Source organism: Pleurodeles waltl, chromosome 11 (genome assembly GCF_031143425.1).
Source record: "Pleurodeles waltl isolate 20211129_DDA chromosome 11, aPleWal1.hap1.20221129, whole genome shotgun sequence".
NCBI lineage: Eukaryota > Metazoa > Chordata > Amphibia > Caudata > Salamandridae > Pleurodeles > Pleurodeles waltl.
Genome location: NC_090450.1, coordinates 84,262,444 through 84,281,366, shown reverse-complemented (window position 1 = coordinate 84,281,366; position 18,923 = coordinate 84,262,444). Strand labels below are relative to the sequence as shown.

Below are 18,923 nucleotides of genomic sequence, written 5' to 3'. Positions count from 1 at the left end.
CCCCTGAGCACTTCATTCACCTCATCTCCCGTTGCCTCTTCCCACCACATAGCCCTCAAGTCACCCTCACTTCCATTTACCTCTACCCTCCCCTGACCCTCAGGTCGCCTTCACCAGTCACACTCTCTTCCCTTTACCTCTGCCCACTCCTGAGTCCTCAAGTTACTCTCACCTCCCTTAACCTCTACCCTGGGCTGAGACCTCAACTCACCCTCACTTTCCTTTACCTCTATCCACCACTGAGCACTTGAGTTATCCTCACCTACCGTTATCTCTACCCACCCCATAACCCTGAAGTCACACTCTTCTCCCTTCAGCTCTATCCACCCCTGAGCCCTCAGGTGACCAACATCTCCATTTACATCAACCCACCCTGAACAGTTAAATGACTCTCAACTCCCTGTCCCTCTATCCACGTGGAACTCTCAAGTCACCCTCACCTCTCATTACCTCCACCCCTGAACCCTCTGGTTACCCTCACTCCCCTTACCTCTACTCATCTCTGAACCCTCAGGTCACCCTCACCTCAATTTACCTCTACCCACCCCTGAACCCTAAAGTCACTTTTACTTTCCTTTACAGCTACCCATTCCTGAACCCTAAAATCAATTGTTTTAAAAAGAACATTAAATGTATGTAATTTAATAAAATTACTTACCTGCTTTTTAAAAGTACAAATAACTGCCTAATACTTACCTGCGTTGTAAAGACTTCATGGTAAAGTTCTGTGTGGTAAAGGCTGCGAAGTAATGGCTGTTTCCCTTTAGGCAGGACACACCCCCTCCCCTTCTTAAACACTTTAATGCCTTTGCCCTAGTGCCCCTAAATGTTGTGTGGACACTGTTGTTTTCAGCCCTTAAGTATATTTGATGGGCACCTTTGCCTCTTTGACATTTTTCCCAGCACCCTATACTTTAGGTTTCGCCTGAGAGAGCACATGCGCTATCACTTGTGAGACATTTTGTTCACTTACAGAGGAGTTACAGCCTCCCCATTGCCTATGTTTTGTTGGCTTTATCATCACTCATTTCCTTCCTTTTGTTTGGTCAGTGAAGGCCGACTTCACTTCCTCTTAATGTGCTTCTCACAACCCTTGAGCGTGGCCGAAGTGCTGCCTCCCTTGCTCAGTGTCCTTCCACTGTTGGCCGCTTTCAGAGGTACTTTTTTTCTTTTTACTAGAACTCCCTTCCTCCTTCTAGCATTGTTGATTGCCCTGTCCCCCACCCCTCATCCAGCTTTGTTGCTTGTATGGTCTACTCCACCTGCCCAGGCCCCTGCCACCTCCAGCAGACCGTAAGTTCTCCTTTGCGCTCTCCCCTGTCCAGACCCTCGTTTTTCTTCTGTCTTCTGTGCTCTCTCTCTTTTTGTCCAAGCTCCTCGTTTTCTTCTGCTCTTCCTCCTTGTCCAAGCTCCTCGTTTTCTTCTGCTCTCTCTCCTTGTCCAAACTCCTCGTTTCTTCTGCTCTCTCTCTTTGTCCAAACTCCTCGTGCTCTCTCTCTTTGTCCAAACTCCTCGTTTTCTTCTGCTCTCTCTCTTTGTCCAAACTCCTCGTTTTCTTCTGCTCTCTCTCTTTGTCCAAACTCCTCGTTTTTTCTTCTGCTCTCTCTCTTTGTCCTAGCTCCTCGTTTTTCTTCGATCTCCTGTGAATTTCCCCTTTTTTTCCAACTTTCTCTTCTTTTTGGCCTCCCGCCCCCCTCCTCTGCTTTCCCGCCGCTGCCACCCGTGCAGCCCTGCCCCCCCTGCTCCTATTAGTCGCCCTCCCTCCCGCCTCCCACCCCCAGCTGACCCCTCCTCCCCCCACCTCCCTCTTATGGCGGCCGCTGCGTGGCAGAGACAGCGACCCTTCACCCTAGGGCAGGTCGCTTCCCCCGCCGCTGCAGCTCCACCTGCCCAGGCCCCTGCCACCTCCAGCAGACCATAAGTGCTCCTTTGCGCTCTCCCCTGTCCAGCCCCTCGTTTTTCTTCTGTCTTCTGTGCTCTCTCTTCTTGTCCAAGCTCCTCATTTTCTTCTGCTCTCTCTCTTTGTCCAAACTCCTCGTTTTCTTCTGCTCTCTCTCTTTGTCCAAACTCCTCGTTTTCTTTTGCCTTCTCTCTTTGTCCAAACTCCTTGTTTTTTCTTCTGCTCTCTCTCTTTGTCCTAGCTCCTCGTTTTCTTCGATCTCCTGTGAATTTCCCCTTTTTTTCCAACTTTCTCTTCTTTTTCTGCCTCCCGCCCCCGCCCTCTGCTTTCCCGCCGCTGCCACCCGTGCGGCCGCGCCCCCCCCTGCTCCCATTCGTCGCCCTCCCTCCCGCCCCCAGCTGACCCCTCCGCCCCCACCTCCCTCTTATGGCGGCCACTGCGCGGCAGAGACAGCGACCCTTGACCCTAGGGTAGGTCACTTCCCCCGCCGCTGCAGCTCCACCTGCCCAGGCCCCTGCCACCTCCAGCAGACCATAAGTGCTCCTTTGCGCTCTCCCCTGTCCAGCCCCTCGTTTTTCTTCTGTCTTCTGTGCTCTCTCTCTTTTTGTCCAAGCTCCTCGTTTTCTTCTGCTCTCCCTCCTTGTCCAAGCTCCTCGTTTTCTTCTGCTCTCTCTCTTTGTCCAAACTCCTAGTTTTCTTCTGCTCTCTCTCTTTGTCCAAACTCCTCGTTTTCTTAAGCTCTCTCTCTTTGTCCAAACTCCTCGTTTTCTTCTGCTCTCTCTCTTTGTCCAAACTCCTCTTTTTTTCTTCTGCTCTCTCTCTTTGTCCTAGCTCCTCGTTTTTCTTCGATCTCCTGTGAATTTCCCCTTTTTTTCCAACTTTCTCTTCTTTTTCGGCCTCCCGCCCCCGCCCTCTACTTTCCCGCCGCTGCCACCCGTGCGGCCCGCCCCCCTTCTCCCATTCGTCGCCCTCCCTCCCGCCCCCAGCTGACCCCTCCTCCCTCCCACCTACCTCTTATGGCGGCCGCTGCGCGGCAGAGACAGCGACCCTTGACCCTAGGGTAGGTCGCTTCCCCCGCCACTGCAGCTCCACCTGCCCAGGCCCCTGCCACCTCCAGCAGACCGTAAGTGCTCCTTTGCGCTCTCCCCTGTCCAGCCCCTCGTTTTTCTTCTGTCTTCTGTGCTCTCTTTCTTTTTGTCCAAGCTCCTCGTTTTCTTCTGCTCTCCCTCCTTGTCCAAGCTCCTCGTTTTCTTCTGCTCTCTCTCTTTGTACAAACTCCTCGTTTTCTTCTGCTCTCTCTCTTTGTCCAAACTCCTCGTTTTCTTCTGCTCTCTCTTTGTCCAAAATCCTCGTTTTTTCTTCTGCTCTCTTTGTCCTAGCTCCTCGTTTTTCTTCGATCTCCTGTGAATTTCCCCTTTTTTCCAACTTTCTCTTTTTTTCCGGCCTCCCGCCCCCTGCCCTCTGCTTTCCAGCCACTGCCACCCGTGTGGCCCCGCCCCCCCTGCTCCCATTCGTCGCTCTCCCTCCCGCCTCCCACCCCCAGCTGACCCCTCCTCCCCCCCACCTCCCTCTTATGGCGGCCGCTGCGCGGCAGAGACAGCGACCCTTGACCCTAGGGTAGGTCGCTTCCCCCACCGCTGCAGCTCCACCTGCCCAGGCCCCTGCAACCTCCAGCAGACCGTAAGTGCTCCTTTGCACTCACGCCTGGCCCCCAGCGCTCCCAAAACCCGCAGCACTGCTACGACGCCGCCTTCCTCCACGAACTCAACCCAGGACGTACTACAACCTGCTACCAAGCCAGCCCGACACGCACTCATGGACCCTTCGCATGTCAAACCTGCAAGCATACCTTCCACTGCGACTGCACCCCATCCACCAGCCCACGCGCCAACAACCACCTCAAGTGCATCCTCATCAATGCACGCTCCGCCCACAAGCACGCCATTGAACTATGGGACCACCTGGACTGTACCGCACCGGATGTCGCCTTCATCACTGAGACCTGGTTGAATGCCTCATTGGCCCCCGACATCGCCATAGCCATCCCCGACGGCTACAAGATCGCCAGGAAAGACCGCACCAACCAAGTCGGAGGAGGAATCGCCATCAATTACAAGAGCTCCATCAACGTCACTACCTCCACCGAAGACACCCCCCTCGCCGCCGAACACATGCACTTCTAGATCCACACCGAGCCCAGGACCACCCTCAGAGGAACTATCGTCTACAGGCCCCCTGGACCACGTGCCCTTTTCAGCGAATCCATCACAGACTTCATCTCCCCGCACGCCCTAGCCTCGCCACACTACATCCTCCTCGGTGACCTGAACTTCCACCTGGAGCAGAACAACAACACCAACACCACCACCCTGCTCGACAACCTCGCCAACCTCGGCCTCAAGCAACTGGTGAACACCCCCACCCACATCGCTGGACACACGCTCGACCCCATCTTCTCTGCCAGCAACCACGTATCATTCAGCCACTCCTCCGAAATACACTGGACCGACCACAGATGTGTCCACTTCACCTTCAGATGCAAGACTCTCCACCTTCGCACACAACCTATCTCACGCAGACCTTGGAACAAAATCTCCACAGAACAGCTACTCTCAACCACAACCAACCTACCATCACCTCCAACGCCAACAACGCAGCCCTCAGCCTCACACAGTGGATCACCAACTGCGCTGACAACCTCGCCCCCCTCAGACGCCTCCCAAGACAGACCAACACCAGGAAACCTCAATGGTTCACAGACGCCCTCAAAGAATCCAAGAAAACCTGCCGTACCCTCGAGAAAACCTGGCGCAAAGATCACACCGCAGAAAACATGTCAGCCCTCAAAATCGCCACCCGCGAACACTACCAGCTGATCCACGCCACCAAAAGAGCATCCTTCAAAGAAAGACTGGACAAGAACACCCACAACAGCAAAGAACTCTTCAACATCGTCAAAGAGCTCTCCAATCCCAACGCCAGCTCCAACTCCATCACGCCCTCACAAGAACTCTGCAAATCCCTCGCTACCTTTTTCCATCGAAAGATCACCGACCTACATGACAGCTTTGGTCCACAGATCCCGCCGACCACCACGGAACCCACAGCCCCAGCCGTCACACTCAACGCCTGGACACCCATCAGCGCCGAAGAGACCAAAACTACCATGAACACCATCCACTCCGGTGCCCCCTCGGACCCTTGCCCACATTACATCTTCAACAAAGCCGACACCAGCATCGCCCCCTATCTCCAGACCATCATCAACAGCTTGTTTGCTTCCGCCACCTTCCCCGAGAGCTGGAAACACGCGGAAGTCAGCGCTCTCCTGAAGAAACCCACGGCGGACCCCAAGCGACCTGAAGAACTTCCGCCCCATATCGCTCCTCCCCTTCCCGGCCAAAGTCATTGAGAAGGCCGTCAACAAACAACTGACTACTTCCTCGAAGACAACCTGCTCGAACCCTCCCTATCCGGATTTCGGGCCAACCAAAGCACAGAAACTGCCCTCATCGCAGTCACCGACGACATCAGAACCCTGCTGGACAACGGAGAAACAGCCGCCCTCATCCTCCTCGACCTCTCGGCTGCCTTCGACACCGTCTGCAACCGCACCCTAATAACCCGCCTCCACTCCACCGGTATCCAAGGACAGGCCCTGGACTGGATCGCCTCTTTTCTCTCTGACTGCTCCCAAAGAGTCTACCTCCCGCCTTTCCGCTCGGATCCCACCGAGATCATCTGCGGCGTCCCACAGGGCTCCTCACTCAGCCCTACTCTCTTCAATGTCTACATGAGCCCCCTCGCCGACATCGCACGCAAACACAACATCAACATCATCTCCTATGCCGACGACACCCATCTGATACTCTCCCTCACCAAAGACCCAGCCACCGCCAAAACCAACCTGCAGGATGGAATGAAAGACGTTGCAGAATGGATGAAACTCAGCCGCCTGAAGCTGAACTCAGACAAAACGGAAGTCCTCATCCTTTGAAACTCCCCGTCTGCCTGGGACGATTCCTGGTGGCCCACAGCCCTGGGCAACGCACCAACCCCCTCAGACCACGCACGCAACCTCGGATTCATCCTGGACCCCCTTCTCACCATGACCAAGCAAGTCAATGCCGTCTCGTCTTCTTGCTTCCTCACACTCCGCATGCTCTGAAAGATCTTCCGCTGGATCCCCGCTGGCACCAGAAAAACTGTGACCCACGCCCTCGTCACAAGCCGCCTGGACTATGGAAACACCCTATACGCAGGAATCACCGCAAAACTTCAGAAACTTCTTTAGCGAATACAAAACGCCTCTGCACACCTCATCCTCGACGTACCCCGCCACAGCCACATCTCTGCCCACCTGAGACACCTGCACTGGCTACCCGTCAACAAAAGGATCACCTCCAGGCTCCTCACCCACGCACACAAAGCCCTCCACAACAAGGGCCCCGAATACCTCAACCGTCGCCTCACCCTCTACATGCCCACCCGTCAACTTCGATCCACCAGCCTCGCTCTCGCCACCGTCCCTCGCATCCGCCGAACCACTGCAGGTGGGAAATCCTTCCCCTACCTGGAGGCCCAGACGTGGAATTCCCTCCCCGCCCACCTCAGGACCACCCAGGACCACCTCGCCTTCCGGAGGCAGCTCAAGACCTGGCTCTTCGAGCAGCAGTGACCCCCTCCCCCAGCGCCTTGACACCCTCACGGGTGAGTAGCGCGCTGTATAAATATGATTGATTGATTGACTCCTCCCACTTACGCCCATATTTATAATTTTTTTGCGTTGCATTTGCATACTTTTTTGACGCAAAAATGGCGCTAACTTGCAAAATACAATTGTATTTGTAAGTTGGCGTCGTTTTTGCGTCAAAAAGTGGCGCAAATGCGGCACTCAAAAAGTATTAATATGGGCCTTAGTTCCTTGTCCCGTCCACCTCAACCCCGATCCATTAGTTGTTTGCCCCCTCCTGTTCCACCACAAAAAAACACCCAAAAATCACACCAACAGGGTTCAAGATGCTACAAAGATGCAGACAGCTCTTCCCTCACTTCTCTGTGTGGCCTTTTTTTTGCTATCTTTATGCGTGGCACTCACAGCAAACTTAAGCTCGGACGTAGGGTAATTACATATTTTTTTTTTATGAAGGCAGAGAATAATTCCATACTAATTAACGGGTCACTGCCTTCAGTGCTAGGTATGTCATATTGCTTTTCTTTTTTAACTTTCAGCCATGCTGCCCAGGACCCCTGCTGCTGTACAACATGGCTTAAGCAAATTGACAAAGCCAATAGCTCTCCAATAGGAGAGAGCTATTGGCTTTGCCAATGCTTGTTTTCATCATATTCTGTTCGACAATATTGTTGACACAATATTTTGGTAGCTTTCATACAAAGTATGCAAACTAGGAATATGTAGATCTATTTGAAGCTGAGGGTGTCATTTAAATGTTTGAAAGTATAGCTCAGTTAGAATGCATGATTTTAATGATATTTAAATAACAACACCATGTTAAAAACACTACATGCAAGTAACAGCACGTAGTAGGATGGTTGTGTGACGCCAGATCTCTGTGGTGCAAAGTTGTGTTGCAGTTTTCTGTTTATAGGTGAAAGGTAGCTTTAAAAAATATACAGTTTTCAGTACTGCACAGACTGTTGATAAACAGTAAGATAAAATGAAAGACTAAACCGAAAGTCATAAATAAATTAATTTAGAAAATCTGGGGACTCAACACTAGTAGGAGGGGGTGATAATTCACCTTTTGAACTCACAGCGTTATGTGGACAGAGGACAGATGGAAAACTTATTTGAGATGCTAAGGTGTGTTGTAAAAATATAAATATCAGTCTGTTTCTGGATCAGTTGTCAATGCGAACAGTCTGACAATTACGGTTTTTGAGACATTTGTAACTCAAGTTTTAGGATATCTTTGAAATAGTGGAAGTTTAACGAGTAATGAAAGTGTACGAGATATATTCATATGTTCGGTGTGTAATAAATGTTGGTAGACATTTTTAGAGATTCTTTCTGGTAATATTTTTTAATATGTAAGTTAACATTGTGCCTTAAAAAAGTTTGTCCAAGGGCAGATCCTTATAAAGGAGTTCCTTTGTTGTCCTCCGAAACGTATCAGTTGTCATTATTAAAGTCTAATTGAAAAACTTTTGACATTCAAATGAAGCAACAACTTGTATTGAAACTTTAAAAAATAATTAGGAATTCATTTAATTATTATTTTTAATTTTTTATAAAAAAATGTAAAATTCATATGAGGATCTTAGAGCGAGGAGCACTCGGAGATGACAAACCTTGATGTCAATAATGTATTCACAGTATAAGTAGCAACCTACTTAACCCCTTCACTACCAGGTCTTTTCCCCCCTCAGGTACCAGACCTTTTTTGGCTGTTTGGGGCAGTTCACGCTTAGGCCCTCATAACTTTTTGTCCACATAAGCTACCCGCGCCAAATTTGCGTCCCTTTTTTCCAACATCCTAGGGATTATAGAGGTAGACAGAGTTTGTGGGTCCCCCTGGAGGAGATCAAGAATTAGCCAAAATTAGCCAAAATGTTGCGAACAGTTTGTTTAAAAAAAATGGAAAAAAGGGCTGCAGAAGAAGGCTTGTGGTTTTTTCCCAGCTTTCAGGAACAGGCAGACTTGAATCAGAAAACCACATTTTCAACACAATTTTCGCATTTTAGTGGGACATACCCCATTTTTACTATTTTTTGTGCTTTTATCCTCCTTCCAGTCAGTGACAGAAATGGGTGTGAAACCAGTGATGGATCTCGGACAGCTAAACATTTCCAAAAAGTAGAGGAAATTCTAAATTCAGCAAGGTGTCATTTGTGTAGACCTTACAAGGTTTTCCTACAGAAAATAACAGCTCAAATAAAAAAATATTGAATTTGAGGTGAAAAAAAACAGCCATTTTTCTCCACGCTTGACTCTGTAACTTTTACCTGAAATGTCAGATTTTCAGATTTTCAAAAGCAATATACTGTTACGTCTGCCTGACTCTTCTGGTTGCGGGGATTTATAGGACTTTTAGGTTTATCAAGAACTCTAGGCTCCCAGAGCCAATAAAGGAGCTGCACCTTGCAATGGGTTTTCATTCTATACCGGATTTACAGCAATTCATTTGGTGAAATATAAAGAGTGAAAAATAGGTATCAAGGAAACCTTTGTATTTCCAAAATGGGCACAAGATAAGGTGTTGAGAAGCAGTGGTTATTCGCACATCTCTGAATTCCAGGGTGCCCATACTAGCATGTGAATTACAGGGCATTTCTCAAATAGACATTTCTTTCACTCACTGTCCTACATTTGGAAGGAAAAAATATAGAGAAAGATAAGGGGCAATAACATTTGTTCTGCTATTCTGTGTTCTCCCAAGTCTCCCAATATAAATGGTACCTCACTTGTGTGGATAGGCCTAATGTCCCTGAAGGAAACACAGCATGGACACATCAAATTTTTACATTGAAATATGACGTGTTTTTTGGTAAATGCCTAGCTGTGGATTTTGGCCTCTAGCTCAGCTGGCACCTAGGGAATCCTACCAAATCTGTGAATTTTTGAAAGCTAGACACCTAGGGGAATCCAGGATGGGGTAACTTGTTGGTCTCTCACCAGGTTCTGTTACCCAGAAACCTTAGCAAACTTCAAACTTTGACCAAAAAAACACTTTTTCCTCACATTTCATTGATAGAAAGTTCTGGAATCTGAGAGGAGCCACAAATGTCCTTCCACGCAGCATTCCCCCAAGTCTCCCAATAAAAATGGTACCTCACTTGTGTGGGTAGGCTTAGTGCCCGCGACAGGAAATGCCCCCAAAACACTACGTGGACACATCAAAATGATCAAATACAAAACTACCTGTTTTTGAGGAGGGGGGGAACACCTGCGTTTTTGGTCCTGGGCTCAGCAGCCATCTAGGGAAACCTCACAAACCCAGACATTTCTGAAAACTAGACACCCAAGGGAGTTCAGAGAGGTGTTACTGGAATGGATCCCCCAGTGTTTTCTTATCCAGAATCCTCGGCAAACCTCAAATTTAGCTAAAAAATCAAATTTTTCCTACATTTCAGTGTGGGATCATCGTACCAGCACGAATTTCCTATCACCCAACATTCCCCTCAGTCTCTCGATAAAAATTATACCTTACTTGTTTAGGTGGGCCAAGTGCCTGTGGAAGGGAAGAGCCAAAAACATGTTGAAAATGAGGGGAAACTAAAGAGGGTCCAAAAGGGCAGTTTGGAAACAAATGTTTTTAGGCCGACAAGTGGGTCAGAATTTTTATCGGTATAGATGCGACAATGTTGGTTGGTAGGAATTGTGTTGATTCTGGCAGATTCCGGAAGGTTCCATCACACAAATGTGGGGAAAATGTGTGATTTCAAGCAATGTTGGAGGTTTGCAGGGCATTTTGGGTAGGAAAATGGTGTGGAGTCCATGTGAAGCACATCCCCCTGGACTCACCCAGATGTTTAGTTTTCAGATGTGTCTAGGTCTCGGAGATGTGTCTAGATGGCAGCCCCCAGAGTCCAAAAAGTGCAGCTCTCACCATTCCAAGTGGAATGAATTTAAGAGTTAGACAAGCTCTCACAGCCCAAATGTAAAACCAAAACCCAAAATAATCAAATGTCCTCTTGCTTGCCGTTGGGATTAGACCTTTTAGTGTGTGGGAGGAGAGCTGAAAGACTGTTATCCCCTTTAGGTGGGCTTGGGGCATAACCATGCCCATACTGATTGGTAGCCACCACACAACTATTTTTAAAAAAAATTCCCTGGCATCTAGTATGCTTTCTGCCCCCCCTCTCGGGGCAGTGGATCGGGGGTAATTGTGGGGGCCATACCCCCACCCTCTTTTTTTGAAAAACAAATATTCCCTGGTATCTGGTGGGCTTTCTGCCCCCCTGGAAGGCAGATGAGCCTTACAAAAGTGGGCCAATCTGCCCCCAAGGGGAGCAGAAAAGGCCTAGAATAATCCCCCCCCTAAGGGAGCAACCCTTGCCTAAGTGGTCACTCTCCTTTCGTGAAATTGGCACAAAAGAAAAATCCCAAGTGTCTAGTGGTTTCTGCCCAGCTTGGGGGAAGATTGGCCTAAGAAAAATAGGCTGATCTGCCCCAAGGTGGGCAGAAATGGCCTAAAATACATTTGCCCCCCATCGGAGTGACCCTTGCTTAAGGGGTCGCTCCCCATCTGTAAAAAATAACAAATCCCTGGAGACTAGTGGTTTCTGCGCCCCTTGGGGGCAGATAGGCCTAATTAAAATAGGCTGATCTGCCCCAAGGTGGGCAGAAATGGCCTAAAATATATTTGCTCCCCAGGGGAGCGACCCTTGCCTTAGGGGTTGCTCTGCTTGCGTGAAATTGACACAAAAAAAATCCCTGGTGTCTAATGGTTTCTGCCCACCTTGGGGGCAGATTGGCCTCATAAAAATAGGCCAATCAGCCTCCAAGGGGAGCAGAACTGGCCTAAAAACAATTTGCGCCACCAGGGGAGCAACCCTTGCCTAAGGGGTCGCACCCCTTATCAATGAAAACAAAAAACAAATTGCTGGTGTCTAGTGGCTTCATCAGCGCAATTAATATAGGCAGAAAAAGCCTAATAAAAAAATTGCCCCCGGGGAGCGACCCTTGCCTAAGGGGTCGCTCCCCTTATCAATATAAATAATTTAAAAAAAACATCCCAGGTGTCTAATGGCTTCTGCCCCCCTGATGGCAAATCGGTCTAATTATATAGGCCGATCTGCCCCCGGGGGGGGGGGGGCAGAAATGGCCTTAGATGAAATGCACCCCCCCTTGGAGAGCGACCCTTGACAAAGGGGTCATGACAATTTCAAAATAATGAACAAACCCCTGTTGTCTAGTGGCATTCTTGTAGCACAATCGCTATGCGATCGTGCTGCAGGAATGCTCAGAGACATGAAAAGGGAAGGAAAAGTCTTTCCCCTTTTCATGCCTCTCTGCCTCCCCTGCCCCCGTACAGAGGAGAAATCTTCTGTTTCTCCTAGGTCGTGCTTAAAGCACTGCTTCCAGCTCGATAGGAGGTGACCCCCGATGAGGTCAGCACGCAATCGCACGTTGACATCATCTGACATCACTGGGGGAGAGGCGGGGTGGAAGGAGAAGCCCAGATGTGGGTCCCTTGCTCGTTGCGCCACTGAGTTCAAGCTAGGACAGTTGATGATGGGTGATACCCTGAAACAGGTCCCACGATGCTTGGTTCCAGTCCAGGGAGGATCTAGCCTGGCAGTTCGGGCTGGATTGTTCCCATGGGGAATCAGGGTCAAGACTCATTTGCATATGGCTGGGTCCAAACTGGGGTGACGTGGCAAGCAAAATAACGATAGATTAAACCCAGATCTGTGACTGGGGGTGAGTGTTTGAAAAGTTTCAACACTCCGTCCATCAATTTATTTTGTTTTATGACGTTGCCTCGAGATAGGTTGTTCAGCTAACCAAAGTTGAACAATTTAAGGAATACGTGTACACGCATATTTATATGTGTGTGTGTGTGTGTGTGTGCGCGGGCACATTAATATTTGTTCCCTTATGGGTTGATGGGGACGCATTTTGGCGTTATGTACTGATATGGAACACACTTTCACACTAATAAAATTTGCTATTAGAGAGTATTGGGAATGGTTTTGGGGACTGGAACATTTTCATGGGCCATCAATGGAGAGGTGACACTGATATGTACCGGTCACAAATATGTTTGTCTATCAAGCTAGATTTGATGTTGAAGTTCAACTAATTTGCTTTCATTCTTCTGGACAAAAACACCTTCAAGTGCTCTATTTGTCACATATTTCCTCACCTGTTCATTGGAAGGGATACTATGCCCTCACCTGGAACTGGAATAATAATAACATAATCAAACAAGCATTGGCAACGCCAATTAGTGTCATTTACCAATCCTTGTTCTTTATCACTATGGGCTTTGCCATTTTTGATAAATTGAGCCAGCACTGGCAAAGTAATAAATATTGGAAAGTCAACTTGAAAGTGTATTTTCTATTTTTCTAAGGCCCTGATGAGGAGTGGGATGGTATTTTCTGACCTCTCTCCAAATTCTTGTTTGTGCAGGGTCCTTCAGAGTTGAGTGTTAGTTAACACACCTAGTAATCACTGGGTACTTCAAATAGTGTACAGTATTTAACGTACCACAAGCACTAAAATTCACATTTTTCCACAAATACTCAGAATACCCAATTTATGTCTAAATAACATACTCTGGGGTTTTATGATTTATGAAGTACAAAAAATAGCATATTGATTCCCACAAACTAAGAATCAAGGCCTATGTCTAGATCTTTTTTGGGTTTTATCCCAGCTATCTTGGAATTATAGAAAATTTCATTTCTGTCATTTCGGGATGTTATGTGTTTTATAATGCCAAGGCGGCCACAACATTGCAAGCACTCAATGCTGTGCCACTCAACATGGTAACCATTTTGTAAATTTTAAAAAAATCAATCCCCAAAATGATGCTACAAGTGTAGATGCAACATGGTAGACATCATCAAAAGTACCTTCAAAATATAGAAAATATTATCCAGCCACCCTGGATGTGTGTTTTTGTCCTTCCCATATGACTGCCACGTTGTGTAAGGCAATGTGCGGACATGTTAGAAAAATAAAAAATACACTTAAAAATGGACGGCTTTTGACTTTGTCTGTGAGGACCCAGGAAGGTGGGGGGAGAAAGAGAGGCAGGGGAGGAAGAGTGTGACACCACATCACAGCAGTGATTGCTGCCAAGGAATAACTAAAGAAGACAGGGGATGTACAGAGAGACGGAGGTGTGAGGAGCAAGAGAAGGAGCCAAAGCATGCGCTCCATTGAGAGCAGAGAGAGAGAAAGGAGTCGGGCGTACACTGCGAAAGAGCGAGAAAACACAAAGGACATTTGAATTTTAAAAATAGTTCTCCGACTTCAGAAGTGAAAGAACACACTCAACCAACCAAAAACAAAAGTGAAACCGTAAAGCTCCAAAGGTGAGAGCAAACCTATCAATCCAGTGGCAGCCTGCAGTACCAATATATGTCGGGCCTGATGGCGCCAAACTCACCATATTTGCGTCTCCCCATCCCTCCCCAACTCCCCTTCCTCCGGTGCGGCACTTCTCCCCCGGTCCACAAGCTGGAATGGAAGGACTTCCTTCCTGTTTAGTGAAACGGAAATCCAACACGAAAACTGCTTCGGGATGGCTGGGAGCAGGCTAACCCAACACTCATTTTGAGGCTGGGGGTCTGTGCCATCAATCAATCCAACACAGCCCTTGGATTGCTAGGTCTACAGTGGTCATGTTGGGCTGGCAGTAGCTAGACAGCTAGCCAACCCAACATGCGTACTGAAAGGGGCAGCAGTCATCCTGCAATTGCAGAATTCAGCCCCACCCCATGCACCCATGCTCACACTGTACATAGCACGCTCTGGGGGCAAAATAAAATGGCATTATTATGGCATTTCATTTATTTGTGTTTCCCTGCTCTGCTCGCAGCAGGAAGGGCAATGCTCCTCCGCTCTTAAGGAGGAACTGCCCCTGAGGGGCAGAAAAGCTAAACAGACAAAGCCATTCAATCCAAAGTAAACATACAGTCCACTCTAGGAAACATATAAACATATCAGAATATATTACTTTGATGTCTGCGACTGACATCTAAGCTGTCTGTAGCAAGACTGCAAAAAGTGCATTCTTTTCTTTAAAATGTCACTGATAGCATAGCATTTTTTTTTTTAACTGATAGGACCTTGTCTCTCATATTGTAATTATTAGTCTCCAAACATAAACCTTTGGTTGAGGCATAGCAGTGTCTAGGAATCTGGTACTGGCACAAAGAAGGACATGTGTAAATCCTTTACATGTGTTCCCATCTATTTTAATATTATGTACTCTACTGTTGCTCACCCGCTTCTAAGCCTGTTGTCTACACATCAAGCCATGGATCCTGGTGTCCACCTTCTTCTGACTGTTGCTTCCCCCTATCGCCACAGGACGAGCAGGAAAAGATGGCTGCAAAGCTTAACAAAAAGAACACTCTTTTGGAAGAGGAGCTAAACGCTGTCAAGAGCTCAAGGGACACACTGAAACAATCATTGTGAGTCAAGGGGCTTGTATGTATTATTTAGTTCAGTAACACCCCCATGGTCTTTTCTCTGAACCTCTTCACAAATCCTTCACTGTCCACATCTCATTCCTCATCCTCTGACGCATCTTTCTCTACCTATGTGCCAGTGTGTGTAGTCCCTCAGTAAGCCGCATTGTCCAGTCCTTGTAACCTTTTGCATTGAGTTGTCTTTCTACCATTTAGCATTTCATGGGATATGTATCAGTTCCTTAATCCTGTACCTTCCAATCACCTATCCATCTCCACTTTTTAATATTGGATGTCCATTTTTGTGCACATGTGCCATTTTCACATGTCTTTATGCACACAATACAATCCTTGTTCCTTTTGCCCCTATGCCTTTGCCCATCAACATATTCTTTTCCTTTCTTTTCATACTTCACTGGCCATGTAGCCAACACTGTTTTCTTTTTCTCCTTTGCTGCCTGGTGCCAAGTAGTTATTTCCGTCTTGCACTGCCTATATGCCCATTTTCCTTCTTTCATACTCCATTTGACATTTATTGTCACCTTTCTATATCTCCTGCTGTCCACATCAGTTCATGCAAGCCATTCTTTTATTACCCAGGTGCTGTTGTTCTAGTCTTCTGCTTCCCAAATGGTAGTCTTTTCTTTATTTAAACTGGTCAAAATCTTCAATGACTACGTCAGTCTTTAAACCCACCTCCCTCTCGTCACTGCCTACCTTCAATCTCCTTCCCCTATCCTTCACTGCCAATGTTCCAGGTAATGCACTCTACACCCATCCTCCACTACCAAGGTTCCACACCATGTACCCTTTCAATATCAGTGACAAGGGTGCGAATTTCCACCACATGCATTTAGAATCATCTACATGCCAGACCCCATCCCCTTTCTACATTCTTGTTTCCTTACTCCATCCTTTATCACCAAGACACCAGAATCTCCTCTATGCACAAACAGGACCTCCCTTCAAGCAGAGCACACAAAGTGTGTTGAGAAGCAAGGTCTCGGCGAGAGAAATATGACTATGAGGAACAAGACGATGGAATCAACCATTTACCACCTCCATGAGGATCTCACCAAAACTGCCAAAGAGAGAGATGATCTCCTAGAGATGAAGGAAACTCTTGTTCAAGAGGTAGGACCAGATGTGTGAGAATGTGTGTTTATGCACATTTGTGTGTGTGTGTGTGTGTGTATGCACATTTATGTGTGTGGAATCGACTATTTACCCTCCTCCCCATTAGACGATGGCAAATTTACCAGTGGGAGAGATAATCTGCTAGAGAAGTTAAAAACTCATGTTCAAGAGGCAGGAGTAGCTGAAGTAGAGCTGAGAAGGACAGTCTTGTTTAGAATGTGGAAGAAGCTTAGTGTGTGGTTATGTGGACGGAAGGGTGTGCATGCATGGCTGAAAATGTCTGTATGTGTGTGTGCCGCTTGGCCATGATCCCTTCATTAATTCTGCTTGGGTAGAGGTCTACAAGAAGCACCTACATGCCAACTGGAAACATGACTGCCTAGGCTACAGGTGTTCCCAGGTTGAGGAGACTGAAATTAGGTGGGTAAAGAGACACAAAGGGAAAAGGGGAGGAATGCAGAGAAGAGTTGGGGACTGTGGAAAGGTGCAGACAGTTGTTTTGAATTACTAAGAAAACACAGAAAAACAGGGAAACACTCAGGTAGGGTGACAAGCAAGGCATAAAAAGGGCTAAGGCATGGCCAAGTGTTTTAACACGGGCATCCCCACATGGAAAAGTGTCCGTTTCTAATACTGTCCGGACAGACAGAATGGCTGCCTAAAGGGTGTAATGCCTCTCACTGGACTCCAGTCCTCTATTTACCTCTTACCTCTAGATGTCAACATATAACCTTCTATCCTATCTATCTCACTTTCCTGGAATCTGCTTCTCTCTGTATACCCGATATTTATGGTGTAGGCTCTATTTTCTCTGTCTCTCTTCTTTCATCTTTCCTCCTTCTTTATCTTTATTCATTATCTTGCTTTACCCTTTTGCTTCCTCTGGACCTCTGCTTTATTCTGCCTGTTTGTGAGGCAAATAGCCTGTGTTCAGGATCACTTCAGAGTTTCTATGTAGCTGCATGAGTTAGATGTTCATAAACAGACTCTAAATGGGAGTCACTAGTTTTCCTCAAAATCAGGCATAGCTCAGGCCTTTGTGGACCAATGCTGAAAACTCTTGACCTACGCTATACTTGTGTTGAATCTGTCAGTTTAATATATGCACTGTCCTCATGGGTCAGGTCTAACTGGTCTAGTTTTATATGTATCTTAGTTTGGTATTATCTTTGCCCTGGGTACATTTTCACTCTGTAATACCAAATGCCTACTGCCTTGCTAGCTCCAAATGGCATACTTGCCTTGTTGTCCTGCTGAGGCCTCAGTGTTGCCCTGCCATAGTACTGTATACCTCTAATTCGCCCTCTTGCCACATCTACTGCACTGATCGATTATCTCTTCTTGCCCTGTTACTCTCAGGGATACTTATTCCCACAGAATCCCTTTCGCTGAATTTCCTTCCATGAGTCAAACTAAATCCGCAAATGTTTTACCTCATGGTGTGAGGTGGTACCAGTGAGACTCCAGCTGTGGATCCGCTCAGCTCCACCACATGTGATGCAGTAGATCTGCAAACTAGCCACCTGTGGCCCTAATGTTATGCCCTTTTTAGCTTCCAGGTGCAGACAGCACTAGTGCTATAGGCAGAATGCTTAAAGGGGGCTTAGAGCCCAATCTTTCTGTGTGCTTAGCCACAAGATACATCATGCATATGTCACACCATTTAAATATTTCTGTTTCGACATACATATGTGTGTGTGTATATACATGCACTGAAAAACAAAGGTTTCAGGGACAATATAGTTAGGAAATAAAAATTATAGAAACCTTAGCAAATCACAAAAAAAATCAAAGGTTACACAAACATTATAGTTAGGTTCAGATTTCACACACACAAACCTTAGAAATTCAGCAGTTATAGTTATCTAAGGTGTTAGAAATGGGGTCTTTGGTTGGCAGCCAGGTTACCCCCTGTTCAAGCAAGGACCCTCACTCTAGTCAGGGTAAGTCACACACAATCCAAATTATCCTGTGCCCACCCTCTGGTAGCTTGGCACTGAGCAGTCAGGCTTAACTTAGAAGGCAATGTGTCAAGTATTTGTGCAATAAATTATACAATAACACAATATAGCACCACAAAAATACACCACACAGTGTTTAGAAAAATATATAATATTTATCTGGATATTTGCAGGTCAAAACGATAAAAGATGGAATAAGAAAATGTAGAGATATCACTGAAGGGTGATATAAAGTGTCTTAAGTTTTAAAAGCAAACAAAGGCCCTCATTCCAACCCTGGCGGTCATAGACCGCCAGGGTGGATGGCCACGGAAGCACCGCCAACAGGCTGGCGGTGCTTCATGTGGCTTTCCGACTGCGGCGGTACAGCTGCTGTCGCCCAGCCGGGTCCGGCGGTTTCCCACCGGATTTCCCCCGGCTGGGAGAATCCTCCATGGCGGCGCTGCAAGCAGCGCCACCATGGGGATTCCGACCCCCTTCCCGCCAGCCTGTTTCTGGCGGTTTTTACCGCCAGGAACAGGATGGCGGAAACGGGTGTCGTGGGGCCCCTGGCATGTGCAGTGCAGGGGCCCCCTAACAGGTCCCCAGCATGATTTTCACTGTCATAGCAGACAGTGAAAATCACGACGGGTGCAACTGCACCCGTCGCACCCCTGCAACACCGGAGCCGGCTTCTGTGTTGCAGGGCCTTTCCCGCTGGGCCGGCGGGCGCTCCCTTGGCGGGCGCCCGCCAGCCCAGCGGGAAAGTCTGAATGGCCGCCGCGGTCTTTTGACCGCGGAGCGGTCATTTGGTGGCGTAAGTTTGGCGGGCG

General features: G+C 47.6%; 1 protein-coding gene across 1 annotated transcript in view; it reads left to right on the top strand.

The window, feature by feature from the left end:
* LOC138265436 (coiled-coil domain-containing protein 150-like) overlaps positions 1 to 18,923 on the top strand; it is a 232,185-nt gene that overhangs the window by 40,663 nt on the left and 172,599 nt on the right. Inside the window, exons 7-8 of the mRNA XM_069213138.1 lie at positions 14,913 to 15,016; positions 15,970 to 16,147. Coding sequence (XP_069069239.1) covers positions 14,913 to 15,016; positions 15,970 to 16,147 — 282 coding nt within the window. The remainder of the gene's footprint in view (positions 1 to 14,912; positions 15,017 to 15,969; positions 16,148 to 18,923) is intronic.